The sequence below is a fragment of the Peromyscus maniculatus genome, chromosome 3 (assembly GCF_049852395.1).
Source record: "Peromyscus maniculatus bairdii isolate BWxNUB_F1_BW_parent chromosome 3, HU_Pman_BW_mat_3.1, whole genome shotgun sequence".
Classification (NCBI taxonomy): domain Eukaryota; kingdom Metazoa; phylum Chordata; class Mammalia; order Rodentia; family Cricetidae; genus Peromyscus; species Peromyscus maniculatus.
The window spans coordinates 140,964,140-140,991,347 of NC_134854.1; the positions used below are offsets into that span (position 1 = coordinate 140,964,140).

At 46.6% G+C, this 27,208-nt stretch overlaps 1 protein-coding gene across 45 annotated transcripts in view; it reads right to left on the reverse strand.

Moving 5' to 3' along the window:
• Positions 1-27,208, reverse strand: part of Cacna1c (calcium voltage-gated channel subunit alpha1 C) — a 658,960-nt gene that overhangs the window by 63,777 nt on the left and 567,975 nt on the right. For all 45 annotated transcript variants that reach the window (XM_076567723.1, XM_076567725.1, XM_076567727.1 and 42 more), the window contains 8 exons: positions 23,304-23,410; positions 20,292-20,379; positions 12,519-12,626; positions 11,062-11,114; positions 10,645-10,791; positions 8,924-9,125; positions 7,265-7,423; positions 6,559-6,669 (listed from right to left, as the gene is read on the reverse strand). In XM_076567723.1, coding sequence (XP_076423838.1) covers positions 6,559-6,669; positions 7,265-7,423; positions 8,924-9,125; positions 10,645-10,791; positions 11,062-11,114; positions 12,519-12,626; positions 20,292-20,379; positions 23,304-23,410 — 975 coding nt within the window. The remainder of the gene's footprint in view (positions 1-6,558; positions 6,670-7,264; positions 7,424-8,923; positions 9,126-10,644; positions 10,792-11,061; positions 11,115-12,518; positions 12,627-20,291; positions 20,380-23,303; positions 23,411-27,208) is intronic.

The following is a 27,208-nucleotide window of genomic DNA, read 5'->3' on the forward strand; positions in this document are numbered from 1 at the left end:
TCCCTACTCACATTAGAATAAATAAACAGATTTATACAAAAGACTCCTCTCAGAGCAGGGGTGCCGGAGGCTGGAACCCTGGAGCCAGGCATTGCAAATGCCTTCAGGTTCAAGTGCACTCTGCCCTACAGTCCATGGAGAAGGGGACCCGGAAGCAATGGGGGAGGTGTGAAAGGGAAGGGCAGGCTGCCCTTTCTGAGAGGGGAAGAGCTTGGTCCTGCTACAACTCTCTAAACAGTGTGATGGAATCCAGTCAGGACACGTTCCTTCCTTCTTAATACCCTTCCTCAGCCCCCACCTCTACTATCACCCCTTGACCCCAGGCCCCATGGGTGCCTGAGTTCACAGGTATGATTCAACAGAGGTCATTGGATTCAGCCCCCTGCACCACCTTTGTGATAATACACAAATGAAATGGTGGGTCGCTCTCACTCTCAGAGATGAGTCCTGAGAGCTGTGAGTAAGCTGTCCAGTCTCTCTGTGGCCCGGCTTCCTCCCGTGGGGCGTGGCTATCACAACTGCGCATGCCTCTGCGGCTGTGTGAGGTTCGTGGGACGTCAGGCATGGGAAGCAGCTCCCAGGTCTGGCTCTGAGGAAGTGCTCAGTGCCCACAGATGCTGTCATTATTGTCTCTTCCTGGTGCCTCCTGCATCCTAGAAGGCCCTTCCTGCCCGTGAGGATCCGGTGTTCTGTGGCCACCCGGTCAGGGCCACTGTGTTGTGTGGGCTGAGTTCATGCCTTAGCACCTTCTGGTCTTGGGAATCCCTCTCCTCATGTGTTTGGTTTCTTTTCCAGTGGCAGGATCAGAGACAGGGAACCACAGTGTACTTTCCCACTGGGCTTTTACACAGTGTGAATACTTTCCCACATTAAATAATTAAATGTAATAGCTAATACTTCCCTTCCCACACTAAGGCTTTATGTAAGTCATATAATTATTTTTTATCATTCATGGTGAAAGCACCATGCAGGAAAGAAACCTGTCACAATGTTGCAACAATATGCAAATCTCTGAGTACAAGAGCTGGGGCGAGGCGGCCCCTTCCGAGGAGCGCATTTGTGCCTGTCTGCTGGGCACTGTGCACATCAGGTGTCCGTGGGTACACCATAAATAAACAATAATCAGGGGAATGCCTGCTTACCAATCAGCCGCTAAAAAGCAGGCAGGGGCTGGCTGTCCACCCACAGGTCCCTGGGCTCTCCTAAGGAGGTCAGAGGAGTGCAAGGGTGGTGGCATGTCATACGCAGTACCCTCCCTCCCTCCCTCCCTCCTCCACTTTTCTGTTTCCATTTCTTCAGGTGACATGTGTGGCGAGTCTGTGGGCCCATGGGTTCCACGGACAGCCAAAGACACTGTGATTCTTAGCAGCTAGGGCGAACAGATTTCAACTAAATTCAGTGAAGAGGCCGTAAGAAGTCCTGCCTTGCTTTGTCCCACGCATTGGCCTCCAGGGGGCACTGTGGAACTGGGGAGAGCTACAGACTGGGTCCTGGAAGCCAAAGCCAGCCTTTTGGATTTAGTGGGTGGGAACAGGGACACCAAATATCCTGCTGTGTGGGACAGCTGGGCCTTAAGAGTGACGCAGCCACAGGACTGACTTCTGAGGGACACGCGTGTAGGCACTGTGCACGAATAAAACTGGCCCTGTGGCAACTTCAGCTTTTATTCTAAGGTCCCATATTTGCTCTTCTGCTGTCTTCAACTTTGGTGAGGACTGAATCTTTTACCATACGCAACCTTTTCCACTTACATTATGGCTAAGAGACTTCGGACATTTTATGTATAGGTGTGAATGTATGGGAATTAAAAAGACATTACAGAATATTTATGAAATGGGGGCTTGTTGGTCTAGAAATGATTCAAGGTCATTAGCCTAAAAAAAAAAAAAGATGGCTAAGTTCCCATACAAGTTTTAAGAGACAATATTTTTACCTACTCCTGAAGTTGTTTAAATTAAAGTTTCCAGATCAGTGTGGCTTTGAAGAAATACAGTCCTCAGCACCACTCACTGAGGGGGGCTAGTACATCAAGGCTCCCCTCCTGCTTCCCTGGACAAGCAGGGCAGCCTCCAGGCTCTCTGTTCATCCTGCCTTTCTTCTCTGTGGCTGGCTTCACTCACACAGCACCTTAGCCTGAGAAATGTTGGTTCTTCTTGATCTCCTGTCTGGGCCATCCCAGCTCTTAGCCTCCAGACCTCCATTCACTTCTTCCTTCTCCCCAGAGCTGCACCTGTAAGCTCATTCTGGGACGAGGAGGCTCCGGGACAGCTCTCTTGGAATTTCTACTTAGGAGGGCCATATGTAGTACCGACTCTTAAAATAGATCTCTTGCCCAGACTGCCTGCTCCAGATTTTAACAGCTTTAAAAACCCAATACCTCTCCAGATCCCCTTCAGGCTGGCTTTTCCCCACTGTCCTCAATTTCAATGAATTGTAGCTTCGGTCCATTCCCTGAGGGACCGGCAGGAAACTTTGAGCCTTCTTTCATTCCTTGTCTTCATCCTCATAGCTGATTCACCATCAGGTGATGTCAGCACCGTGCGGACACTGCTCCATGCTGCTGTGTTTCCAGTAGGCTTTAGCGGACAGCTCATCCCCCGAGCCTACACCAGGCTAGTCCCTACTAAGGAATCAACACACTAGTCCCAAGTCCCCTACTCGGTGCTTCAGGGGCTTTCCAGAAGACAGCAGCTCCCACAGGGATTCTCTAGTTATGGAGGGTTAATGAGTTTCAGTCCTATTGGGAACCCTATGAAGCAGAGAGGTTAAAGGCCTTTCACTGGGACACCCCTGGTGTTCTGGACCTACTGTGCTGGCAGGCTCATCGACCCAAGTCTTCATTTAGTTGTTCTTGCTGAACCTTCGTCAGCAGCAAAGCCGAGGCATTTAAGTGACGACATTATCTGGCACTCAGTCCTCTTGCTGAGAGCGGAATGTCTGTGGCCACACCACTCCTCACCAGGCACTGAGCTGCCCTGCCCATTCAGATCAGAGCTGCCGACCAGAGCAGAAACCTTGAACTCCAAGACTTCTCCTACTAACTCCATGGAGTCTGCTGTGTGGCTCCCTCCCTTCTGCTTTTCTGGCTGGGGTAGGGTTCGTTAAGGATTTTAATTGGGATTGTGCTGGATCTATAGATCGAGTTGAGAGGAAATAATGTTTTATCAATGGAGAGTTTTCCAGTATAGGAATTCATTTCTTCAGTTATTAGTTTCTCTTTAATCCTTGCTATAACTTTTTACTTTTCTTTTTGTTATATTTATTTTTAGACACTGGACATTTTAAGCACCTATCATAAAAGTTTTCTTAATTTTTTTGTAATTATTGACATATTTCAGGTCACGATAGAAATATAATCTATCATACAATTAAACGACTATTTAGTCACCCTTTGAACACTTCAACCAAACCTTTCCCCCAACTTGCATCTGCATATCCATGCAGAACCAAGTATCATCCAGGTCTCTTTAGCATGTTTTCCCTACATCTAAGGACAGAACTCCTTTGGCATTCACGTATCCTTTTCCACAGATCACCTCTGCATTCTCCAGGTTGTCTGAGAGAAAGAGGTCTTTAAACTTGTTTAGATCAACATCTCATATTTCTGTGAATTTTTTTTTGTATGAATGAAGTATGGATTTAGGAAGTTGGGAAGTTGAATTCAAGGCAGAGATTTTTCTTGAGTAAACTTATTTTACAGTGAGTAGTGAGGAAAACAGATATGGATGAAAAGAATCCAAGCATCAATCACTGTAGTGACAATGGAAGAAAGAAACAGAGCCAAACTGATAGATCAACCCACCAGCCAATCAGATATGAGGAGGATATGGCAAGGCAAACTCAATCAGGGACACCTCCAGATGAGACTGCCCTGACTATGGGTGGTGCCAACTGCTGTGGTTTGGATGCTAAGTGTTGAGCAAAGGACCATGTGTTAACAGCTTGCTCCCCACAGTGGTGCTACTGGGAGAAGATGTGGACTTTCAGAAAATGGAGCCTAGTGGGTGGAAGGAAGGAAGAGGAAGGGGGGAAGGGGGAGGGGAGGGGAAGGGAAGGGAGGTCACTGAGGGCCCGCTCTTTGAGGATTGTGGGATTCCAGCCTGCATTCTTGCTCTGATTCCAGGTTACAGATGTGACTGAACTGCTCCTCTACACAACCCTGCTATGACATGCCACCACCTACCACCCTCCCTGGAATGTGTTGATGGAAGCATCTTGCACTCAAACCTTCAAAACTATGTTAGTTGCTCTGGTGATTTTATAATTATAATGCCAGGATGACTAACACATCCACCTTTCACATTCTTGCTAACTATCCTTTCACAGGGGACTCGTACCATACATGAGCAGTTGGTGAAAATCAAAGTCCAGAAGCCATTGGTATTCCAGGTCTGTCAGAAGCTACTCCATTGTTCTTGGGCAAACTCTACGTAGATATTTCTACTAGAGTTATGAGGGTTTCTGCCTAAAAACTCAAGGGCACATTTTCTAGTCTGTTTATCAGTGAAGAATAGAGTTAACGAGGGTGTAGAGGGACCAGGCTCTCCTGCATCTTCTTCTCAATTAACTAGTCAACTGTCTTTGGTCACCCACACTAATAGTCTTTACTTCTCCACTGTCAGGGGTCCCTTTTGAGGAATTAACAGAAGAGAACCCCTTGCTGTCCTCTGAAGTTAAAGACCGACTCTTGCTGTGTAAGATGCCTCTCTTCTGCACCCAGGAAAAGTTTTCATATTTTACCCTGTCTTCTCATTATTGAACACCAGGTACTGAAGAAAATAGGAAACTCTTTATGGTTTAGGCCACCCCAGTTGGTTATGTCTCATGACTTTTCATATGTAGGATATACCAAATGTGTGTTTCAGGCCAAGGCCCCTGAAGATGTCAATCTAATGGGCTTCTCAGGGCACATGGCTTGATGCTAGAGAAACATGATTCAAAAAGTTCATGACAAGCTCTGGAGATTGCCTCACACACCAGGATCATATCTGTCCACTGTGGGATGATTGAAGACCAAATATTTAAGCCATGTGTTTCATGACATGAGGTGAAAGTGATGTCAGCTTCCTGAGAGGTTGAAAACTGAGGGTGAAGCCCAGCGGCCCTGCTCTCCTGGCCTGGCTCAGGAGAATGTGGGTGACGCTTCTGTATTCTAAGGCATGGAATCTGGAATAGGGCAACATGTGGGTGGCAATGCTTGTGGGCCCCATAGAAGGTAGCCACAACCACTTGGTGGTCTTTTCCAGGCCAGGCCACAAACTATCCCTTAATGGGTCTGAACTTGGAAAGAAATATGACAAAGAACATATTTTCTTCTTGGAGGTAGGGAAACACCATTATTATGGTTGCACCAAATGAGGCTCATGGGAAGTCTTTGAAAAGTATTCAAGATCCCTAGGTGTCCTGTGGTTGAAAGGAAGAAGCAGTATTTATGAATACTGTATGGTCTATCTCTAAATGACCCAAAGGCTGTCTCTATCTTTCTGAAAAGTATCCAGCAGAGCCCATGCCGAGAAAGCACCACTGTGAACAGCTCCATGTAGCAGAGAACACACCAGCTCCTTCCCTTAATAACTGTGTAGTTGTTTCTGGACTTGTTGCCAAAATTTAAACATGATAGAGCTGGAGACTTGTCTTCCTGCCCTCTGCTATCCTGTGTTACATCTGGTGAAGCTGGTGAGGGAGGGGGAGAGGAAGCTTGGAAAGCTGGTGAATGTTTCCAATCTCTAAGTGTGACTCTCCAGCCATGTCCTTTTCACCACTCTCCAAGAAAACGTTGGGGCAGCCAGAGTAGCTCCTGACGGGTTGTTACAGCTGCCTCTGAAGTAGCTGTCACTCACAGGCCAGTGAGTATCAGAGATTCTGGCCTTCTATGAAGGTCAAGGACTGTAGTGGGCACTAATTCTACCAGCCTGCTCTGGTGTCGCCTGGGACAGTGGTCAAGGCTGGTGAGGAAGAGTGACAGGCAGTCAGCTTTGTCAGCTCCACCTCATTCAGACACTGCTAGCCCCTTCTTTTTGACGAGGTGCTGTTTGCAAGAAGTGACGTAGGGAAATCTGCAGGCACCTGCTCTTCCTGTGCTGGCGGACAAAGTGGGTAACGGCAATGTCTCTGAGTATGTGTCCATGGCATGGCGTGCTGGGCCCTGAGCAAACATAGCTCAGCCTGGACTTCTCACAATCAATTGTTCTGCATGTAACATGCAATGGAGAGGGGTCTATCAGGGACCTTCCTAGATCTGGGGGGCTGGGCCAGGAGAAGTTTGGCTTGCCAGGTGGTGGGAAATGGGAGGAGAAGGATTGTGGCTTAACTCATGGAAAGACCACAGCTCAACTCATGGAGGAATCTACTTCCTGATCATCCCAGTCATGGACAAGACTGCGAGGTAAGGTTATGTTTCAAGGAGTTGGCCTGGTTCACCTCTTGGCCAGTGTAGATTTTAGAGCACTCTTCAGAGAAGGGATGGCCCCTTACTGCCAAGTTCTCCCTTCGCATCCCTCGTCCTGTGGACGCATACCCACCCCCATCCCGTCAAATAGCTTTTTCTCAGAGACCTACCTTGGGTTTGAAGGCAATGAGCTTCAGGATCATTTCCACCGTGAAGAGGCCAGTGAAAAGCATGTTGAGTATATTCATGGCAATTTTGAAGAGGCAGCTCTGGCCATAATGCTAAGTGGAGGGAGGGAAGGGGAAGACCATGAACATGAGGCTGAAGTCCTCTGGCTCTTTATCACCTTTGTCCAACTTTCTCATGTCTACATGTCCAGCCCCCATGTCTACAGGGATCCTCCCTGAGCCATCCTCAGAAGGCTGCCCATCGTGCCTTGGGCAGGCAGGTGGACTCTGAAGATACTGCAAGCCCTTGCCTTTCCTCCCATCTCTGATAACTGGGGTGGCAGAGATCTGAGTTCCTGATGATTGGGCATGATGACTTCTGGATGTTTCTGGTACTTGAGAACCTTGGCACAAACTGACTTCCTTGTAGGTAGGGGTATACCCCATGCCTTATGATGAGGACTCCAGGCTTACTCTCTTGGTTCTCTACCTCCTCTATTCTGTTATCAATCCAGGGCCCCAGGGATTCTTCCATAAGGTCTCAGAGGAGCCTCATCCCTGAGAAGGGACACCTGACTTTCGCTCACTCTTCTGTCTCTCTCACTTTCCCAGCTGCAGGCAGATGACCACTTGACCTGGCCTCGTGGTTCCTTCTACTACATCCTTCCCCAGCATTTTCCCTAGGCTAGCCCCCCACCCATAGACTGACCTGCATGGCCAGGCAGATGGTGTTGAGCAGGATAAGGACGAACATCAGATACTCGAAGTAGGTAGAGTTGACCACATACCACACTTTATACTGGTGCTGGTTCTTGGGGATGTACCTTCGCAAGGGCCGGGCCTTGAGGGCATATTCCACACACTGTCTCTGGAGGGGAAGAAGGAGAAGTGAAGGCACATGAGGGAAGAGTAGGGATGATGAAGGGTGCGTGGCAGTAAAAAGTAGGATGCATGTGAAACCACAACCTGGGAAGGTGTTCTCAGGCTCTAGCTCACAGATGTGGCATGTAATGTCAAGCATGCTTTTCATTTTTCTGGCTTCCTTTATCAAGGATAGAGGCTCAAGGACAGAGGCTCTGTCCATCAAATCTTATCCAGATTGCAAGCAAGGAGCTTAGCTCCTTTTCTAAAACTGGTAATGACTGGTGCATTGCTCAGCGAGTGCATGGTGCCTGATAAATACTGATTGGCTCATAGCTCTCATTGGTTATGTTCTATACCAGGTTCTCCATGGGCTATCTCTTGCCTAATTTATTTTTTCTATCCTAAATCCTTCTTCCTTATTGTCCAGTATCTATAAGATCAGAAGACACAGAACTGTCAAGAGAGGAACTCTTGTTCCAACTAAAGTCTTGGGAATATAGAAAATGTCAGGCAATAGCTATGCAGCCCACCCAAATCTCTAAATCAGGAAGTAAAAAGCCACTCCAGCCTGCTTGACCCTTGACCTCCACGTTTAATCCCCAAGCCTTGCCGATCTGACCTCCTGCTTTTACATCTTTACTCCAAAGAACTGCTGTTAGGTCAGACTCTCTACACCCTCATCTACACTTCCCAACTGACTTCCCCCCTTGCCTTCCTTTCCACACCAAGTCTACACAGCAGCCCGGTCGCTGACTCTAAAGTTAAGTAGCAGATATCTAAGCCCACAAAGGGTCCAGCTTTCCTGCCATGCACAGAGCTGGGCAGACGGGCCTGTGTCCTCAGGAGCTGGCTTTGTTCGGAACATGTTTCCACTGGGAGTGCAAAGGGGGCCGAGGTTTCACACCTCTGTCCAACCCCAACAGCACATTAGTCACCGAGGAGCTGCTAGCCCGTTCCGGCAAGCTAACAGAATGTATTCTAGACCTTGGTGTCACCATGTCACCCCCTCTTCAGACTCTCTTCTCCCCACCCCTGCTCAGACCTCTGTTTTGCTTGAGAAGCCATCTAAGTGGTTTCTCTTGGCCATCCCAAGCTCGCGTTCCCACATTGCTCATTCTCTCCTTTGTCAATGGTGCCAACACACCTGGGCATAGAGTAACTTCCCCATTTTTGGATATGACATACATTTCTTTTTTCCATGTTGCCTGAAACAAATTGTCACTATGCGGAAGCCTAACAAATATTTGCTGATTGAGCACATTGTCCAGACCTGGGATTTGTGAGGATTTAATGTCTATTGGGTCTGAGAAATGCTGGATCCACATTTCTGCTGCAGGAATTTGGAACAACACCCTGTTCTGTTGGATGACAGGACAGAGAACCTTGGTATCCACACACATCTCTCCAAATACCCTAGGCTCCCTTCTGAGTGGGTCTTGGACAGCCAACCTCTGCATTTTCTTATGTGGGCCCTGCTTTCTTCCTCTCCTTCCCGGAAGGCTACCTGGTTCTTGTCCAGCTCACAGTTCTTGTACTCTTGCTCCCCCTGCTCCTGGAAGGTGACAATGACGAAACCCACGAAGATGTTCATCATGAAGAAGGCAATGATGATGATGTAGATGATGAAGAAGATGGAGATCTCCACACGGTAGTTGTAGATGGGGCCCTTGTCTTCTGTGTGGGAGTCGATGGAGCGGTACAGCAGCCTACAGGAGGAGACAGGCTCACAGAGTGAACTGGAGAAGCAGTGTCACCTCCATGAGATGATAGCACCACTGCTCCCAGGGATCCCTGCAATCAAAGGAAACAGCTCCAGGCTGGGGCCGGAGGGTCTGGGCTCAAGTCCCATCCAGGCAAACCAATGAATCTCTTTGGCACTGAGTCCACAACTGTCAAGTGGAAATGGTAATTCCCTGTTTTCCTATCTTACAGAGCAGCTGGTAAAATACATACACCGTGTCTTGAAACTGTCAAGAGCTGTTGAACTGCAACATTCATCACTAACATCAATTCCAAATACAGAAATATTGGTAAATATTGAAACAGCTTTGTAAACTGGCATGGGCCCAAGGAGGTGAGGCCAAACAAAAAGTAAATCTGAGAAAAAAATTCATTTAGATAAAATAAAACTAGCATGATCCTAGATCATTCACATCATCTACAGTGGTTTAGATTACACTTATACGTAAGTCTGCTATTCATTACACTCTGGACTATGAGACCAATTGAGCTTGTTCTTCATGGATAAGGATGATTTCCTCTTCTTCTGTTGTAATTTCCCTAGTATATGCCTATTCTCTGAGCGTCACTTATATATTGCTATATAGTAATGGCAAATCCCATCCATGTACTGTTGGATGGGGACATAGGTGTTTAAACCAAGATACAAAGTGCACTAGATGGCCCAGACTGCTACCAGCAATGCTGTGGGGAGACCAATGGGCTGGTCCAGTAGCGAAAATGTCACATCTGCAGAGGTCTGGATGGGACACCTGGCTTTTGTTTCTTTTCTACTCAACAGTGTCAGTGGAGACAAAGCTTTATCCAAGGAGATGAATACACAGTCTAATCAGACAGACCTCTCGGCTACCTTCACCCATGTCAGCTACATGTGGCGAGTGGTAAACTCGGTGGTGATCAAAGGTTTACACCAGAGAAATTCTTTCTGTATTTGACTCTGAAATGCCATAAAGATAATGGCAGGGACTCCCAATCTTGTGACTCATACTGAGCTTGGGAAAAGGAGTTAAAAGGTATCCATTTTTGGTTGAGGTTTCTAAAATGCTGCGCATGTATTGAGTGGTATAGCACTTGTATAACATACACAAGGCCCTCAGTGAAATCCTCTGCACCCTCCATCTCCAACAATATCTTCTTAAGAGCTTTTGTTTTTGTGACAAGGTCTCGCTCTGTAGTTTTAGCTGGCCTGGAACTCACTACATAGACTAGGCTAGTGTCAAGCCTCTGGCTCCCCACTGCTGGGGTTAAAGGCATGCACTACCATGCCCAGCTAAAAGTCTATGTTTCTGCAGTGATCATGTTCTAGGGGAGTTTTAGAAACAATCTCACTGCCCAAGGACAACACAAGTATGACCTCTGGGTTGTAAATTCAGAGAAGTTATAAGACCTTGGGTAATAACTGGACAGCCAGTGTGGATAATAATTGGACAGCCAGTGTCTCAACTCTCTAATGTCAGGGTTGTGAGCCTGGATAATCATACTCACTCTGGCCATCCTTCAAAGGTGGAGACAGTGAAGAGGGCCATCATGGCTGCCAGAACATTGTCAAAGTCAAACTTGCTGTTCTCCCAGCTTCGAGGCTGGATAATGGGGTGGTCAACCTCTCCATCTTTGTATGTGATATAGTTACCCCTGAGAAAGGAAGAGAAAGGTAATCATAGGATGTCCCACATCTGTACCATCAATGATTCCTGGCATGCTGGGTGGGATGCAACCATGTTACCCCAGCCATCAGAAAAAAAATTAGTGGCTTGACCTTTGAGGAATGAAGTCACATGTCACAAAAATGAGGTCAGATATCGAGATGGGTGAGAGGACAGTCTTGACTCCTCTCTAGCCAAGCCACCCACCTCCCCCGAGTTAATCAGTTCTGGCTCGGGGAGCCTGCCAGCTTAAACTCACTTGCATTCTGCCTCCGTCTGTTTGGAACTATCTGAGCAGGTGTAGAGCTTTCCCTGGAAGAGAAGAACAATGGGATTAGAGATGCTCCTCCAGGGAAGGATCCAGCAGAAGATGATCAATCAGTATGTCTGGAGCACAGTCCTGAGTTCGAGCTTCGGGGGCAACAGGTGAACGATGAACAGAGTCCAGATGCAGAGGACACGACCCCCCCATTCAGCTGAGAGCGCACTCAAACTCGAAAGCAGGAGCGCCAACCTTGGAAGGCTCTGCTCTCTAGGAAGGTCTTGAGAGGAAGAAAGGGGGGATCTGGGCTTGGAGGGAGTTTATGGGAGGAAGTCAGTGGAAATTTACACAGCGGGGGTGATGGGCAGGGAAAGAGCACTTCCGGTGAGGCACTAGCAGAACTAAAGAGATGGAAGCCGAAGAGAAGAAAGCAGCCAGGCCTCTGGCCTCAGGCTGGGTGCTGCAGCATGGGCAAGGAGCTGTTCCAGGTCAGTAACTGCTGTGGGTTTTAAACCAAGGACGGACAGATGGGCACCAGAGGGTAAAAGTTATCTGGAAAGAAGGGCAGCTAACCAAAGGGTGGTACAAGAGAGAGCACAGAGGCCGTTAGCTGGGAGAGGCAGAGCCGACTTCCCTCTACCCTCTTGGTCTGGAAAGCGCAAGGAGGTTGTGGTCCGAGACTACACTGCCTCAGTCTGACTGACAGGTTGTGGTCTGAGGTCACACTGCCTCAGTCTGATTGACAGGTTGTGGTCAGAGGTCACACTGCCTCATTCTGATTGACAGGTTGTGGTCTGAGACTACACTGCCTCATTCTGATTGACAGGTTGTGGTCTGAGGTCACACTGCCTCAGTCTGATTGACAGGTTGTGGTCAGAGGTCACACTGCCTCAGTCTGATTGACAGGTTGTGGTCAGAGGTCACACTGCCTCAGTCTGATTGACAGGTTGTGGTCCGAGGTCACACTGCCTCAGTCTGATTGACAGGTTGTGGTCTGAGGTCACACTGCCTCAGTCTGATTGACAGGTTGTGGTCAGAGGTCACACTGCCTCATTCTGATTGACAGGTTGTGGTCAGAGGTTACACTGCCTTAGTCTGATTGACAGGTTGTGGTCAGAGGTCACACTGCCTCAGTCTGATTGACAGGTTGTGGTCTGAGGTCACACTGCCTCAGTCTGATTGACAGGTTGTGGTCTGAGGTCACACTGCCTCAGTCTGATTGACAGGTTGCGGTCAGAGGTCACACTGCCTCAGTCTGATTGACAGGTTGTGGTCAGAGGTCACACTGCCTTAGTCTGATTGACAGGTTGTGGTCAGAGGTCACACTGCCTCAGGTCTGATAGACTGTAGTCAGAGGTCACACTGTTCTGCACACCTGACTTAGACTGCTGTCCCCTCTTGGATCTGTTGGATCCCTTCCCTGGGAATGCTGATGAGAAGGAGGCAGGACTTACCTTGAAAAGCTGGACCCCAATGCAGGCGAACATGAACTGCAGCAGAGTGGTGACAATTACAATGTTCCCAATGGTCCGGATGGCCACAAACACACACTGAACCACGTGCTGCAACGGGAAGAGGGAATAGGAAGCAGATGAGGTTTCAGCCTAAGCAGCCTTGAGCTAGTCCCTGGGCCCGTCCACACAGGCAGGCAGGCAGAGCCTATGCTCCGAGTGAGAGGAAACAGGCTCCCAGAGCCAGACCACCTTTCCAGTCACACTGATGGAACTCATACAATGCAAAGGGCTCCCTGGACTCTGGGTGGTGACAGAGATACAAGTTCTTCCAAACTCCTGTCTGAGTGGTGAAAAGACCAAACAATGTTAACTCAAAAAAAGGCTTCTCCCTTGCTTTAACCCTACTTTTGAATCCTACCTAAGTGGAAGGGTACTAAGCATGCTCTGTTTGTCTGTCGAGCCAGCTAAGGAGCAAATGCGGGAAATTCAGCTGCCTCGAAGACCGCTCTTGGAGCCAGTCCTGACTGTTGGTGGGGGAGAAAAGATTTCAGTTTCAGATGAGAAGTTCCTTTTCACCTCTCACTTGGTGTACACTTGTGCAAGGTCTGCCCGCTCCTTCAATGTGTCAGAGACAGCTCTGAGAGCCTCTTCAGGGATAGTCTTCCCTTTCAGGAAGACTCCCATGGAATAGGGACACCCCTCTCTGTTCTCCTTTTACCAGCCAGGGTTTACCCCTCTCCTTGGGGTGCTGGGGAAGGTGTCCCCTCCATCTGCCTTATGCTGCCCTTTTCACTCCTCACATCCGGTTTTCTCTTCCTTGTATCTGACGGTTAATATTAATTATCACTTGACAGGATCTGGAATCACCTAGGAGACATCCTCCAGGCCCAACTATGAGGGATTAATTATCTTCTGGGTGTGCCTGTGAAAGGTTATGTTGATTAGGTTAATTGAGGTGGGAAACCCTATACTAAAATGTGGGCAGTAACAGTCCCTGGGTCCTGGTCTGCATAAAGAAGAGAAAGCTACCTGAACACAAGCATTCATCACTCTCCGATTTTATTGTCATGTGACCAGCAGCATCAAGCTCCTGCTGGTTGACTTTGCTGCCATTATGTACTGTACCCTTGAACTGTGAACTGAAGTAAATCATTTCTCCCTTGATCTACTTTAGTCAGGGTACATATTTTATCACAGTAACAGGAAAAGAAGCTAAGACACCATAGGTGTTACCATGGGAAATGCTCAACTGATCCCTCTAAAGACTCCCCTTTGGGTTGTCTACTCTTCTTCATAGTGCAAGGACATAGACCATGTGGCTAAAATGTTGGCATATGTGCCTGTGATTTTCCTTCCTGGCCAGAATTTCTGATCTGAGAGGAAGCCAGGCTTTAAAGTTTCCCCAGGATAATGAAGTTCCTTTCTCCTGATAGCTGATAGTCAAATCCTGATTATTCCAAAGACATCCGTGCCACTATTTGCACCAGCAGGCTAATCCTGCCACGACAGCCATCATTTTATCGTATGGGGTTCATAGCTTGGAAAGATCGATGATTACTTCTCTTATCTGGTAGCATGTATAGCACTTTCCAGCACCATGAAAACCAGCCAATAGGGATAAAGCTTCCAGGTCAGCTTGATTTCTCTATGTTCCATGACTCAAGTATCTGGCACCTTCAACAGTAGGGTCTTACCATTAAGCTCTGGAGGGTAACTAAGAATAATGGCAATAGCCTATAATGTTTGGGGGTTTATGGTCCCCACTGGCCAGCAAGTCCAAAAGAGGTAACAATTCTGGGTATTAGACTATTTGCTATCCTGCTTAGTGGGAGCATTGTTCCTGCTCCTGTTGTAAGGTAACTCCATTTAAACTGTGTTCATATGTGTATGTAATATATCTTAGGAATCTTCTACAGTAGTAGATTTCCATATGACTTTTTCAAAAGGCCTTTAATGTTAGTTCTCCTGTCTCCATAATCCCTCTTAGATCCTGCCAATGTCCCTGACCCATGTTAATCATTCTTGTTTCCATAACACATTCTTCCAAGGCTCAGGGGTGAACCTAAAAGAGGGGGCAGAAAGATTGCAAGAGAGGCAGTGGATGGCTGCAACAAAACTGTTTTATGGACACAACGGGACAGTTGCACCTCTTAACTCACAGAAGTAATGACAACCTGTCCAAGACCTGCGAAAGTTCAAGCCAGAAAAGCTCCAGCATGGAGGAGAGAGGTTAGCACAAAGTTCCTACCTCTAGCCAAGGAACTATTGGCAACTGATGGCTGTTGGGAGAAGGAGAGCCCATTTACTTTAAGGGCATGACTCCTGTAAATCAACCATGATCCAGGGGATGGCCTCACACCCAACAGTATTTGGGCAGCACAAATCAGACTCATAGGTTACAAAAAACAGGAGGACATGAGGTTGGGTGGGCAGGGAGGTGGGGGTGGATCTAGGAGACATAAGGGGAGCAGGGATGAATAGGATCAAAATATATTGGATGAGAGTCTCAAAGAATTAATGAAAATATTATTAAAATATTTTCAATAAAAAGGTTGTAAAGCTTAAAATATAAAAAAGAGATGACATTGGTATGACTAAATTGGCTATAATGAAAGGTTATTAAAAATTCTTAAGGTCAAAATTCAATACCCTGAGATAAAACTGATGGCTGAGTAGAATTTAAAAAGAAAAGGCCCAGAGAACAAGGCTATTCTATTCTATCCTTTTATCAAATAAACCATTTAAAACTTAGTGATTAGATTTCATACAAATGTTAAAATACTAAGACTGTGTGTTTACCAATGGGGTAAAGCCTTCTTTAGCTGGATGGCCACCACCTCAATAATAGGAGAAAGTTTATTAAAAATAATTACTTGAAAAAATTATTCCTACTTGGGGACATGCTTGTTAAATCACATATAATAATGACAAAAGTTATTTTAGTAGACGACATTTAAATCTATTTTAAAAGTTTGATCTATTATACACAATTGTATCCCTCTGCCTATGATCTTCAGTCTCCTAGCTTGGTGGGTAAGTAACCACATTGCACGAGCTGTTAAAAACTAAAGCTTTTGCTTCCTTAGCCTATGACATTCTTGTTGGCTCTGTGAAATCTAAGATCTACTTATCCTTTTGGAAAACATTTATTATCTCTTTATAAAATCTTTATAAAATAATTATTGGCTGTCCCATTAAAATTAAGTTAATCAACAAACCATCTTGTCCTCTTTTTTTTTTTTTAATTTGACCCACGCTAGACTTATCTGGAAAGGGGAACCTCAACTGAGAAAATGCTTCCATCAGATTACTTATAATGTGGGATTAAGGATTTGTGTGGGAAGGCCCAGCCCACTTGCAGAGAGTTCTGAGTTGCATGAGAAAGCACGCTGAGCAAGCCGTGAAAAGCAAGCCGATAAGCAGCACCCTCCATGGCCTCTGCCTCAGCTCCTGCTTCCTGGTTCCTGCCCTGACTTCCCTGTATGATGGATTACAACTGTGAGCTGGAATAAACCCAAGTTGGTTTTGGTCATTATTATAGCTAACCTTGATTGTCAACTTGACTGTATCTGGTATCAATGAAAACCCAAACAACCTGGGCATGTCTATGAAGAATTTTCTTGATTGGATTATTTGAAGTGGGAAGGTCTCCCTAAATCTGGGCTACACCTTTTTGTGGCAGCCCACATAAAAGGACAAGGAAGAGGAAACTTTTGCCTTTTGCCTGCTTGCACCCTCTTTCACTGGCAAGTGTATCTATCCTGTGCTGAGGCATCCCTTTGCTGGTGACAGAACCTACTTCTTTGGGATTCCAATGTAAAACCAAGAGCAGCATCGCTCTAGGACTCCCCTGGGACTCCAGCATGAGACTGGGACCGCTGAGACACTCAGGCTCCTGGACTGAACAGCTACAGAATCCTTGGCCTTTACATTATAAGACAGATATTGTTGGACTGTTTAGACCACAGCGTATAAGCCACTCTAATAAACTCCATACACATAACTCCACCACTCTGTTCCTTTAGAGAACCCTGACTAATAATACAGTCATAGAGTTTATCACAGCAATAGAAACCTAGGTAGGACAAAAACTTTTACCAGGTACACGGGCTATTGCTGTGACAACCTGACCATGTTGTTTGTAGAAAGACTTTGGAACCTTGGACTGGAAACACTATTTAGTGCACATAACTTTATTGGGATGTTCTAGGAGCTTGGATGACAGGAATGCTGTCAGGGATGCAGAAGATAGAGAGACCTGGCTTGTGATGTTTCAAAGAGAAACAAAGACTACCAGGGGTGTTTGAGTGATACTTTGAATCAAGAATCTACAGTTCCGGTCAGCTGGAGCTGAAGAATCAGCTGCGATTAACACGAGACCAGCACAAGACCAGCACGAGACCAGCACGAGACCAGCACCGTTAAAGTGAAACCTTTATTTTGATGGGACAATCAATGCTAGTTATCTGGAGCTGAGAAATTAGAGTAATTAAGAAGAGACTGGCATCACTGAGGTGAGTCTTCTGGGAGTATTTCCTCAGGGTCAGCACACAGCACACAGCTGTGGTCCCAAGAGGTCCAAGGCTGCATCTCAGGTTGGCAGCTGAAGGTGGTAGTGATTTTGGACGCACAAAGGGGTCATGGAGAGTAGCTGAGTTTTGGCACTAGGTAGAAGGGCTGGAGTCCCTGAAGAGAGGTTTGGAAAGGCCATTGGTGAAGGTGTAGCTTTAGCTGCAGTGAAGACCCCAGAATACTGGAGATAACAATACCGTGGGGTGAGCACCAAGGACCAGCCTAAGCCTATGAGATGAGCTGGAGCTCAGAAGATCATGAGTGAGGCCCAGATGTCAAAACATTTAACTTTTTACACTGCTTACTTTTGATTTTGCTTTTATTTGATGGTGACTGTGCCCTGGTTCTTCCCTCTTGGAATATGAAAGTATTTAACTTAGTTTGAATTTTATAGGAGCCTACAGTTAAAAGATGGAACTTTTAAAGAAATACTGGATTTTTAGAGCTTTTGGACTTTCAAATGCTGAAAAATTTAAAGACCATGGGACTTATAAAGTGATACTATGTTTTACATTATGATATTGATATTAATATTAATATGACATCTTAGAGATAAATGAGAAAGGAAACTTCATGGTTTAATAGCATTATGTTTGTGTGTCAAATTAACAAGGGGCCAATTGTCCTGGGTGGTTTGTCAACTTGAAGTAAGCTAGAGTTATCTGGGAAGAGGAACCTCAATTGAGAAAACGCTTCCTTCCATCAGATTTCTGTAGGCAAGCCTACGGGACTTTTTTTTTTGACTAATGACTGATGTGGAAGGGCACAGCCCACTGGAGGTGGTGCCACCCCTGTATGTGTAGTCCTCAGTTGAATAAGAAAGTAGGTTGAGCAAGCCACGAAGAGTAAGCCAGTAGGCAGTATTCCTCCATGGTTTCTGCTTCAGTTCCTGCATTGAGTTCCTACTCTGACTTCTCTTTATGATGGGCAACAACTGTAAGCTTAAATAAACTCTTCCTCAGGTTGCCTTTGGTCATGGCATTCATCACAGCAAAAGAACCCCAACCAAGATGCATCTTTGTTAAAGAGAGACATAATCTGTAAAGAAAATGAAATTACAAAATTTGTAGAAAAGTGGATGTATCTGGAAAGTATTATACCAAATGAGGTAGCCCCAACTCAGACAGACAAAAATTGTATGTTTTCTCTTATATGTTGGTTGTTAGCTTCAAATATTGTGTTCTGTGTATTTATCCTGGAGCACGTATAGAAGTCTGGGAATTAGCAACGGGCGAATGGATGGGGAAATACACTAACGAAGAGGGGATAGATTATAGAATTAAAGTAGAGAAGGGAGACATTGGGGACAGAAAAGTTGAAGCAGGTGTGGCAGTGATGGGGCTGAAGAAACAAGGGGCTGGGGAAAGGGTGAAGCGAAATGAAGTGTGCGTGAAGAAGCCGCATGGGAACTATGACCTTGACACCAAAGCACACGTTATAACAAAATGGGAGAGTAGAACACACATGAAAGAATGGGGTCATGGATCCTGAGAGATGGAGACGGGAACAAGGAGGGTGGGAAAATCAGAGGCAGTGAGTGGGCTAGCCAAAAATTAAGGCTATATGAAGAAGTCTTATGAAATCCCACTAGTTTTATCAAAAGAGTTATGAATTCCAGCACGGAGGGGGAGGGGCTCCTGATACCTGACCCTAGCTGAGGAGCTAATGGCTCTTAATGGCTGCTGAGGGACAGGACAGAGAGCCATTTTCCTTAGAAGAGTGGGGGCTGGCCATTGGTAGACTGCCAACACCCCAATAGATACCCCTCTTCCACATGCCCACATGAGCAGCGCTAATTGGACTTAATTTGTGAGTTAAGAAAAAGACAAGAAATTAGGAGGGAGATGGGAGATATTGGCAGCAGGTGGTGGGGAGGGGGTAGGAAAGGAGGGGGATGGATAAGGCTGTGATACATTGTACATATGTTTATAAATTTTTCAAAAGAAAACAAGTATAAATTTTTCAAAAGAAAACAACTGATACCACATGAAAACATGGTCTTTTCAGATGAGTGGATAATGAAAATGTGGTACATATACACAGTAGAATCTTTTCCAACATAAAGAAAAATTAATGAAATTTGTAGGAAAATGAATAGAATCAGAGACTATTGTATTACGTAAGGTGATCCAGGCACAGAAAGACAACTGCAAGTTCTCTCATTTGGACCTTGGCTTCTAATGAAGTCTGTGCATTTAGGTGGGAGCAAATGTGGGCAGGAAACAAGAAAGGGGACAACGAGACGGGAAGACAGGCTTCGAGGAAGGGATAGCAGAAGACGTGAGGTACGAAAGTGGAAGCAGGTCCTGAGGGCGGAGAGAAACAACGGGGAAGCGGGCAGGATGTGATGGCGGAGAAGTGAGGAGAGGGGAGCCAATCAATCAGAGTGAGGAATGACAGCTCCACAAGGAGAAAACCCGCCACGCCGTAGACCAATCCAAACAGTAAATGAACAAGTAATTAAACACCAACAGAAACATGGTATTTGGAGCACCCAGATTATGATTACTCAGATTTGTCTCCAAAATAAACTACCTCTTATTCTCTTTAAGGGAAAATCTGTGGGATTTCATTTGTTTGTTTGTTTATTCGTTGCATTAACAAGGGTTTGGAAAACCAAACGGTATGATAGTTAACTCAAAAATGGCTCCTCCCTTGTCTTAGTCCTACCTATCTGAATGCTACCTAAGTGGAAGAGTACTGTGTGTGCCTTGTGACATCTGTCTGCTGAGCCAGGTAAGGAACAAATGAGGGAAATTCAATTGCTCTGAAGGCCACTCCCTGGAGCCAGCCCTGTAACTGCCCTCCCTCCTAGGAACCAGTTAGGAGACCCATTCAACACTACATGGATGCTAGAACTTGGGAAGGGAGGGCCAGTGACTTCCTAGTATCTTGGCCCCTCTCTGTCTATATCAAGTCAGTCAACTTCTTGGCTTATGCTCTCTTGATGCAAATTAGACACCTGGGACCAGCCTCAGTGTCGACCTTGCCAAGCATCAGGTGAACAGATACTGACTCATCACCTGAGGTATCTGCGGGAGGGGGCAACCCCTTGAAACGTTTTGCTTAAGACTGACTCTACCATGGTAGACACTCATCTATCCATCCTGTAGCCCATCTGTCACCTCCGCTGCCACCAGCCAGAGGGAGAGCTAATGTTTACTGCATTGATGGCTGCCCACGCAGACCTTCTCCCTTTACCTTTAGCCCCTTGGCCCTGTTGATGGCCCTCAGGGGCCTGAGGACCCGCAGCACCCGTAAAATCTTCACAACGTTGATTGCGCTGGACCTGGGAGAGAAACAGGGTGGGCAGTCAGTTCCCCTCCCTGGGTTAGAGCAGAGAGTGGCCTGGGCAGATGCTGCTGTGACTGACTGGTCTTAGATGGACACTGGATAGGTAGATAGATAGATAGATAGATAGATAGATAGATAGATAGATAGATAGATAGATAGATACATAGATAGATAGATAGATAGATAGATAGATAGATACATAGATAGATAGATAGATAGATAGATAGATAGATAGATAGATAGATAGATAGGTAGGTAGGTAGGTAGGTAGGTAGGTAGGTAGGTAGGTAGGTAGGTAGACAGACAGACAGACAGACAGACAGACAGACAGACAGACAGATAGATAGATAGACAGACAAAGAGAGTAGACTCTGTTTTGGGGACTGAGAACTTCTATCACTCACTGCTAAAAACCTGTGGCCTCTTTGTGACCCTGGACTTTCCTGATAGTAAAGACACAGAAGAAGGAGAGGGGCAGCTCAGGGTGAAGGCCTGCCTGGCATGCTTGAGGCCTTCTTTTGACCTGGTATAGAAAAGGTTGGGGTACAAAAACCAAGTCACTGGCAATAAAATATGTGACTTAAGAGGTATCTACACTCCCCACTGCTGTGACCTGCCACCTGAATCACTCAGGACACATTTCTTAATTTTCTGTACTCTGGTTTTTCATCTGGAAAATGGGACAGTAGTTAGCTCCAAGGATTGTTTCAGGGATTGAAAGAGAATTTATGGATATCAGTAGTAGGGACTTGGAACATATTATAAATCTAGCAAGTAAAATGGCAGTTTTCACTATCTTGCCTGCCGAAGACATCACCACATTATATACCAAATAAATGCACATTGATGGTGAAACTTCAGACCTTGTGATTGGAGGTGGTAGACATGGGGAAGGAATCCTGGAATATTTCCAAACACAGTGCCTGGGTCATTACCCACTACAATATCTAAATTCTACCATGGTTCAGGACATGCTTAGACTTCCATGAGGCAGTGGTGTGCCAGAAACAATTTAAAAGAAAAAGTGGTGTCCCAAGAAACACGGAATGACAAGGTCATGCCAGAATATCTGGGTGCCTTGGGTTACTTCCTGGTGGGGAGTGGTGACAGGTACCCCCATAAGCCCTTCATAGAGATGGTTAGATGGTTTCCATCTGTCCAACCCAAGTAGAAGTCATTAGCCACACTCAGGTGTTGAGCAGTGTCTGAAGTGTATTCTGACCCAAGGTGCTGTCTAATTAAGGCATCTTCTCCAGCATTTGACAAGAGGACTCAACCTTGCCTGGGAACCAAAAAGAGGGTCTGATGTGTTGGCAAGTGCTGATTTTCTTCTTCCTTTGTCAAGAGGGAGCTAGTACAAAAATCCAATTTCTCTGGTTCTATGGAATTTATTTCAAAAGACACAAAGGAAGTTCCTCTCTGTCGCTGTTCCCACAGCATCCCTGGGAGGCAGGCAGTTTGCACCGCATCACAATGGAAATAATTTAAAGGACAGATTTGAAAACAAAACGAAACAAAACAACCAAGAGGAATTGTTGGTTCAAAGTGAAACAGTGATCTTGGTAGCACTGAGGTGGGAATCTAGATGTCCAGGCTCCCAGGGAGAAATTTTAGGTAACATAATTGATGACCAGAGAAAAGGGTCTCACTTCCATGGCCCCCATATCACAACAGAGGCTAGCCATGAACCATCCTTGGGAAGGGAGACCCAAGATGCCTCAGATACGATCCTTTCTTGGCTTAGTCTCTTAATGTCCTGAACACCAAATTTTATAATAGCATTTCCTTGCTTACCTTGTAGGTATGAGTCTGTGTGTGTGTGTGTGTGTGTGTGTGTGTGTGTGTGTGTGTGTGTACCATAGAAGAACAGATATGTGAAAATGTTTTAAAACTCAAAGTGTAGGACTAATAAGCACAGCTGTTAGAATAGGTAGAAACTCAGAATCAAATTTCTTTCAAACCTGAGCAAGGTTTGCAACTTGACCTTAGAGGGACTCAAGCTGGAGAGTTTTACAACTCATACCCTGTCCTTGTGCATCTGAACCTCCAGGGGTAAGAGCTAGGAAAAAGGCATTCTTTTTAACTTGCCCAGAAGGTTCCTCTGTGCAGCTAAGGTTAAGAATGAGTGCTCCCACTCTCCTCCTCCTCAACCTCTCTTCCCCTCCTCTTTCTATAACAGAAGTGCATACATACCCCGCCCCCCTGGTGTGTGTGTGTGTGTGTGTGTGGGCCTTGACTGAAGACAGAAGTGGGAATCGGAGAAAGAGGCTGAGCTAGGCCAGGGTAGGTCAGAGCAATGGCAGGTTTTGGCAGCTCTAGGGCAGCCCCAGGCCTTATTCACAGTGAAAGAGACTCAGGGACAGGAAGATACCGCAGATGTCTGTTTGTTTATCATGGGGCCTGAACCTGCCTTGACAAAAATCTAGACATTTAAACAAATTCTTGTGGATCAATACACCCCAGGTATCAGACCATGAAAGATATAGATATAAGAAATTAAGGTGGACCTGGTGGTGCAGGCCTATAATCCTCGCTACTTAGGAGGCTAGAGCTGGAAAAGTCCTAAGTTCAAGGTCAGCCTGGGTAAACTTAGTGTGATCTATGCCAAATACAAAGTAAAAAGAGTGGTAGCTGTTGTTCAGTGGTGGAGCACTTGCCTAGCAAGTTAGGTCCTGTGTTCAATCTCAAGTACCACAAGGAAAGAAGGGAAAGAGGAGGAAGAAGAGGAGGAGGAGGAAGGGGAGGAGGGGGAGGAGAAAGAATCAAAACAAACATTGTGTGCTAGCTATATGAGGCCCCACCCCATTCCAATCACAGTCACACTGTGAGAGTCCAGCAAGGAGGCCCTCCGGGGCTGGGCTAACTTCTTTGACACCCCACTCCTAGCTGCGTGCCCACATCTTGGGTTGAGGGACTCACTGGATGCCAAAGGAGATGAGGGACACGCTGACCACCAGCAGGTCCAAGATGTTGAAGTAGTTCCGGCAGAACGAGCCCTTGTGCAGGAAAGCCCCATAGGCCGTCATCTGCAGGAAGGGAGAGAGCACGAGTGAGTGACCTGCCCAGACGCCACGCTTCCTGCATCCGCATCCCCGGGGAAGAGCCCAAGCACTGCACAGGGACAGCAGGAAGAATCCAAGGTGACACAGTGCCAGGAAACTCCTCCACCATTCATTCAACTACCGAGGAACTTCCCCAGTTCAGGACATTGAGTAGTTCTGACAAACCCAAGCCCTTTCAGATCGGCACCACGACACCTCTCTAACACTCCACTGTCCTTCATCCCCAGGCCAACATGGCTTCACCCTGCAGGGTCCTTTGCTGCTTCCGTCTAGGTTATGTTCCCACTGTGTGCAGGCCTCCTAACTTCCTTTCCACATCTCGCCCTCAGGGCCAGCTGAGACACTAGGCATCAATGGAAGAATGAGACATGCCCAGATGGGTGTCCAACCATTCTGATTTGTCCAGGACTTAATTGGATCCACCATTAAAAAAAATCCCATACTCTAGAAAATCTCTGTTGTACCAATAGCTATAGTTAGCCTCTCTCTACACATTGGTCTCAGTAGTGCTTAGGATCTCTGTCAAATGTATAAGCTCAATGCTACTGTCTGGCTTCTGGACTATATATGGAGTCTTTTAAAGAGTAGGAACTATGTTCAGAGGGGCAAGGTGGTACAGTGGTATAAAATACAGGCTCTGAAGCCAGATGACCTGGATTCAAAGCCCAACTCTACTATATTTCATGTGCCTCATGAGAAAAATTAACTTTTCTGTGACTCCTTTTCTTCATCTGCACATTAGGATAATGGTAACACTTGCCCCATGGGTTATGGATATCAGTGGAGTAAGTATACATAAATTACTTAGGACATGTTTCTGCACATGACAAGCTCCACCTAGGTGTTCTCTTTCACTATAACTTGGGTTTGAAATCTATATTCTTCTTGTACAAGAGAAGTTGTGTCCATATCTATATGGTGTGAGTGATATTTCATGTTTTTGCATGGGTCATACAGTAAAGCAAAGGGAACATTCTCTGAAAATGTTCAGAACGAGAACATGTAAGCTCATGATTGTTGTTTTAGGGTCTCACTAACATTGCCTCCTGAGCTGACGATGCTTGTAAGAAACTGTACCCTGTATACTCCCACTTTGCTGACTGAGATGAAGGCTCACAGATACCCAGGAGGAGCCTGTATAGAGCTATAGGCTATGAAACATTTGCCCAAGAAAAAAACTGGAATGGATGGTTGAGAGACCAAGAGCAGTTTCCTGGTCATCTGGAGCTCAGTTTTTCTCTTTGGAATCAGAGCATGTCCAGGGTGGTACACCAAAAGACCAATACAAAAGCCAACATGGGAAAATTGGCAAAAATAGCTCTTGTGACCTAATTCTTTCCATTTATCTCCAGCAGCAGGAGATCACAGGGGACTTGGGAATCTGTGTTCTGTAGCAGTTTTTAGAAGTGCAGAGATTATATAAAGGGTTCTGGGGTAATATGGCTACAGATCCTTCCCAAAGACTACAATCTGGAGGGCTCACTGTCCTACATCTCTGTGAAGACCTGGACCCCAGACAGTAGAGTTAAGTGGCTGCCACAGTTCATATTCACCAGAAAGTTTTGGACAGGGGGACAATGTGGCTCACAGCACAACTTCTGTCTCTTGACTTTGGGCTTGTTTTGTCTGGGACCCGAGAAGTAGAACAGCCCTTTAGAATGCATGAGAATGTTGGGTGGGAGCAATGGACATGTGCCCAGGTAAGATCAGAGTAAGAATGGGGTGAGAAAGGGCAAGTAGATACTTGGAAGAGAGAACATCTGTTTGAAGTCTATGTGCATTCAAGGCGCCAGAAAAAGCCAGGTCCAGATACCTGTGCAAGTGACCTTCTTCTACCCTGTGTTACTGATTGTCATCCACCTGGTCCCTGCCTCCTGAAAACTTAAAGCCATTTCCCAGGAAAGGCCTGGGCCTAAGCATCTATGTACTGAGGAAGGACTGGAATGAGACAAAAACTTCCAAGTTCTTTGGGCTGTGGGTGAAGTTGTCTCCTACCATCCAACCCAGACAATCACCTTCCTCAAGGTGTACCTCTAGGGACAAGTCACCCTGTCACTTCTGTCACTTCCTTGGCTGGTTCTGACTCTACTTTCCTTCTCTTCTACAGAACAGCCCTTTCCATGATTTGGACTAACTAGTGTGCTCCTACCTGTCCTGTCCTTTTAAAGACAAATGGCCCCAGACCCTCCAACAGTCCCTTAGGGCAAATGATGCTCTGGGCACCCTCACAATCAGTGCCGTGGCATGATACAGGGCCTCCCAACTGGGAGGTGTGGGAAGTGGGCTGAGAATGCAGGGAGGAGTATTCAGAAGCACAGTGAGCGGAAAAGAGACTGGAAGCCAAAGGAAGAAGTGGGGGAGGGCTTGCCATGGCAATGCTTGCAGAGATTCTCATTTCCGCTTGCATGGCAATCTTAAGGAGAAAGCACCATTGAAATCCTCAAGTGAAGCTCGGCATGGGGTCCTGAGAACTGGGTCTCAGAGATTCTCCTGTCTTGGGAAAGATCTGCCAGCACCTGCATGCGACCTCGAGTCTAGGGTGCAGCAGCAAAGCGGCTCACCATGGAAAGGGAGTCCTTTCCAGGAGGAATTTGAATGTCGGCTCTGGGTACCCACTTCCAGGAATCTGTCCCCTGTCTACTCTCTCTGAGCAGGAAAGAAAAATCTGAGCCACCCAGGTGGTAGCAAGGGAAGCTAAGGGTCAGTACCACTGAGCCTCTGAGGTATAAGGACATCCTGGTAGGCACACAGATACTGCCCAACTCAAGTCGTATCTGGATGACTCAGAAATGCCAAGCCCACTAAAAGGCTGGCCATGATCTGAGGGTTTCGTCAGGAAAAGAAAGGTCTGTAGCTGGCTCTGGTGCACACTCAGAGTGGACAGCAGCTTGTATCTACCCCAAGGATGAGCTAAAAGAGAGGCCTGAGATTTTTGGGAGAGGGTGTCCCAGGCAAGCGTCCCAGGAAGATGCTTAAGCTGGAGCCTGTGCTCAGAGACTACGACTCCTCTGTTCCCTTAAAGGGTAAACCCTCCCCCTTGCTCAGAGGAAGCCAATATTACCCAAGGTCCTACAGCTCAGATAGACCACCAAGGCCATGCCTTGATTAACAGGTGCAGACATGTAAGTAACCACCTGTAGAAAGACCTCTCTCCTCTGAGCTGCAGGTTACCAGGGAGCTAGAGCAATGGGTTCCCAAGGGGTTAGAAGCAACCTCTAGTTGCCTGCTCTATGACTCAGCTGGGATGTTGGGTCCCAATCCTGCTTCGGGTCCACCATTAATTACTATTACATGGCCCCAGCGTCTGCTAGGCGCTCATGTCGGCCTTGGTACGGAGGAAGGTGTTGATGACAAGTCTCCCAAGAGAGGCTCCAGAGGTTTCGCCTTTCTAGAGCCTGTGTGGCCTTTCCTCTAGGCAGGAGGAGGGAGAGAGAACTTCAAGTAGGGCTCAGCCCCCGACTGACTGGAGAAGGTACATGCAAGCGCGTGTGCACCGCGCACCCGCTGACAGCCAGCATGCGCAGGCAGTGACGGAGCAGCACCCAGGGTGACACAGCCAAGGGCGTGACTTGTCTAGGCCTAGACCTGCTGCTAAGGGAGCCAAAGGGAGCGGCGTGGCAGAGGAGATCTCTCCTGGCATCTGAGCTGGGGGCAAAGTGACAGCAGGAAGTGAGGACACCCGAGTCAGAGAGTGAAGGGAACAGAAGAGTCACCAGACAGAGCAGAGACACAGAGAGACGGAGACACATGGCTCAGGGGGCA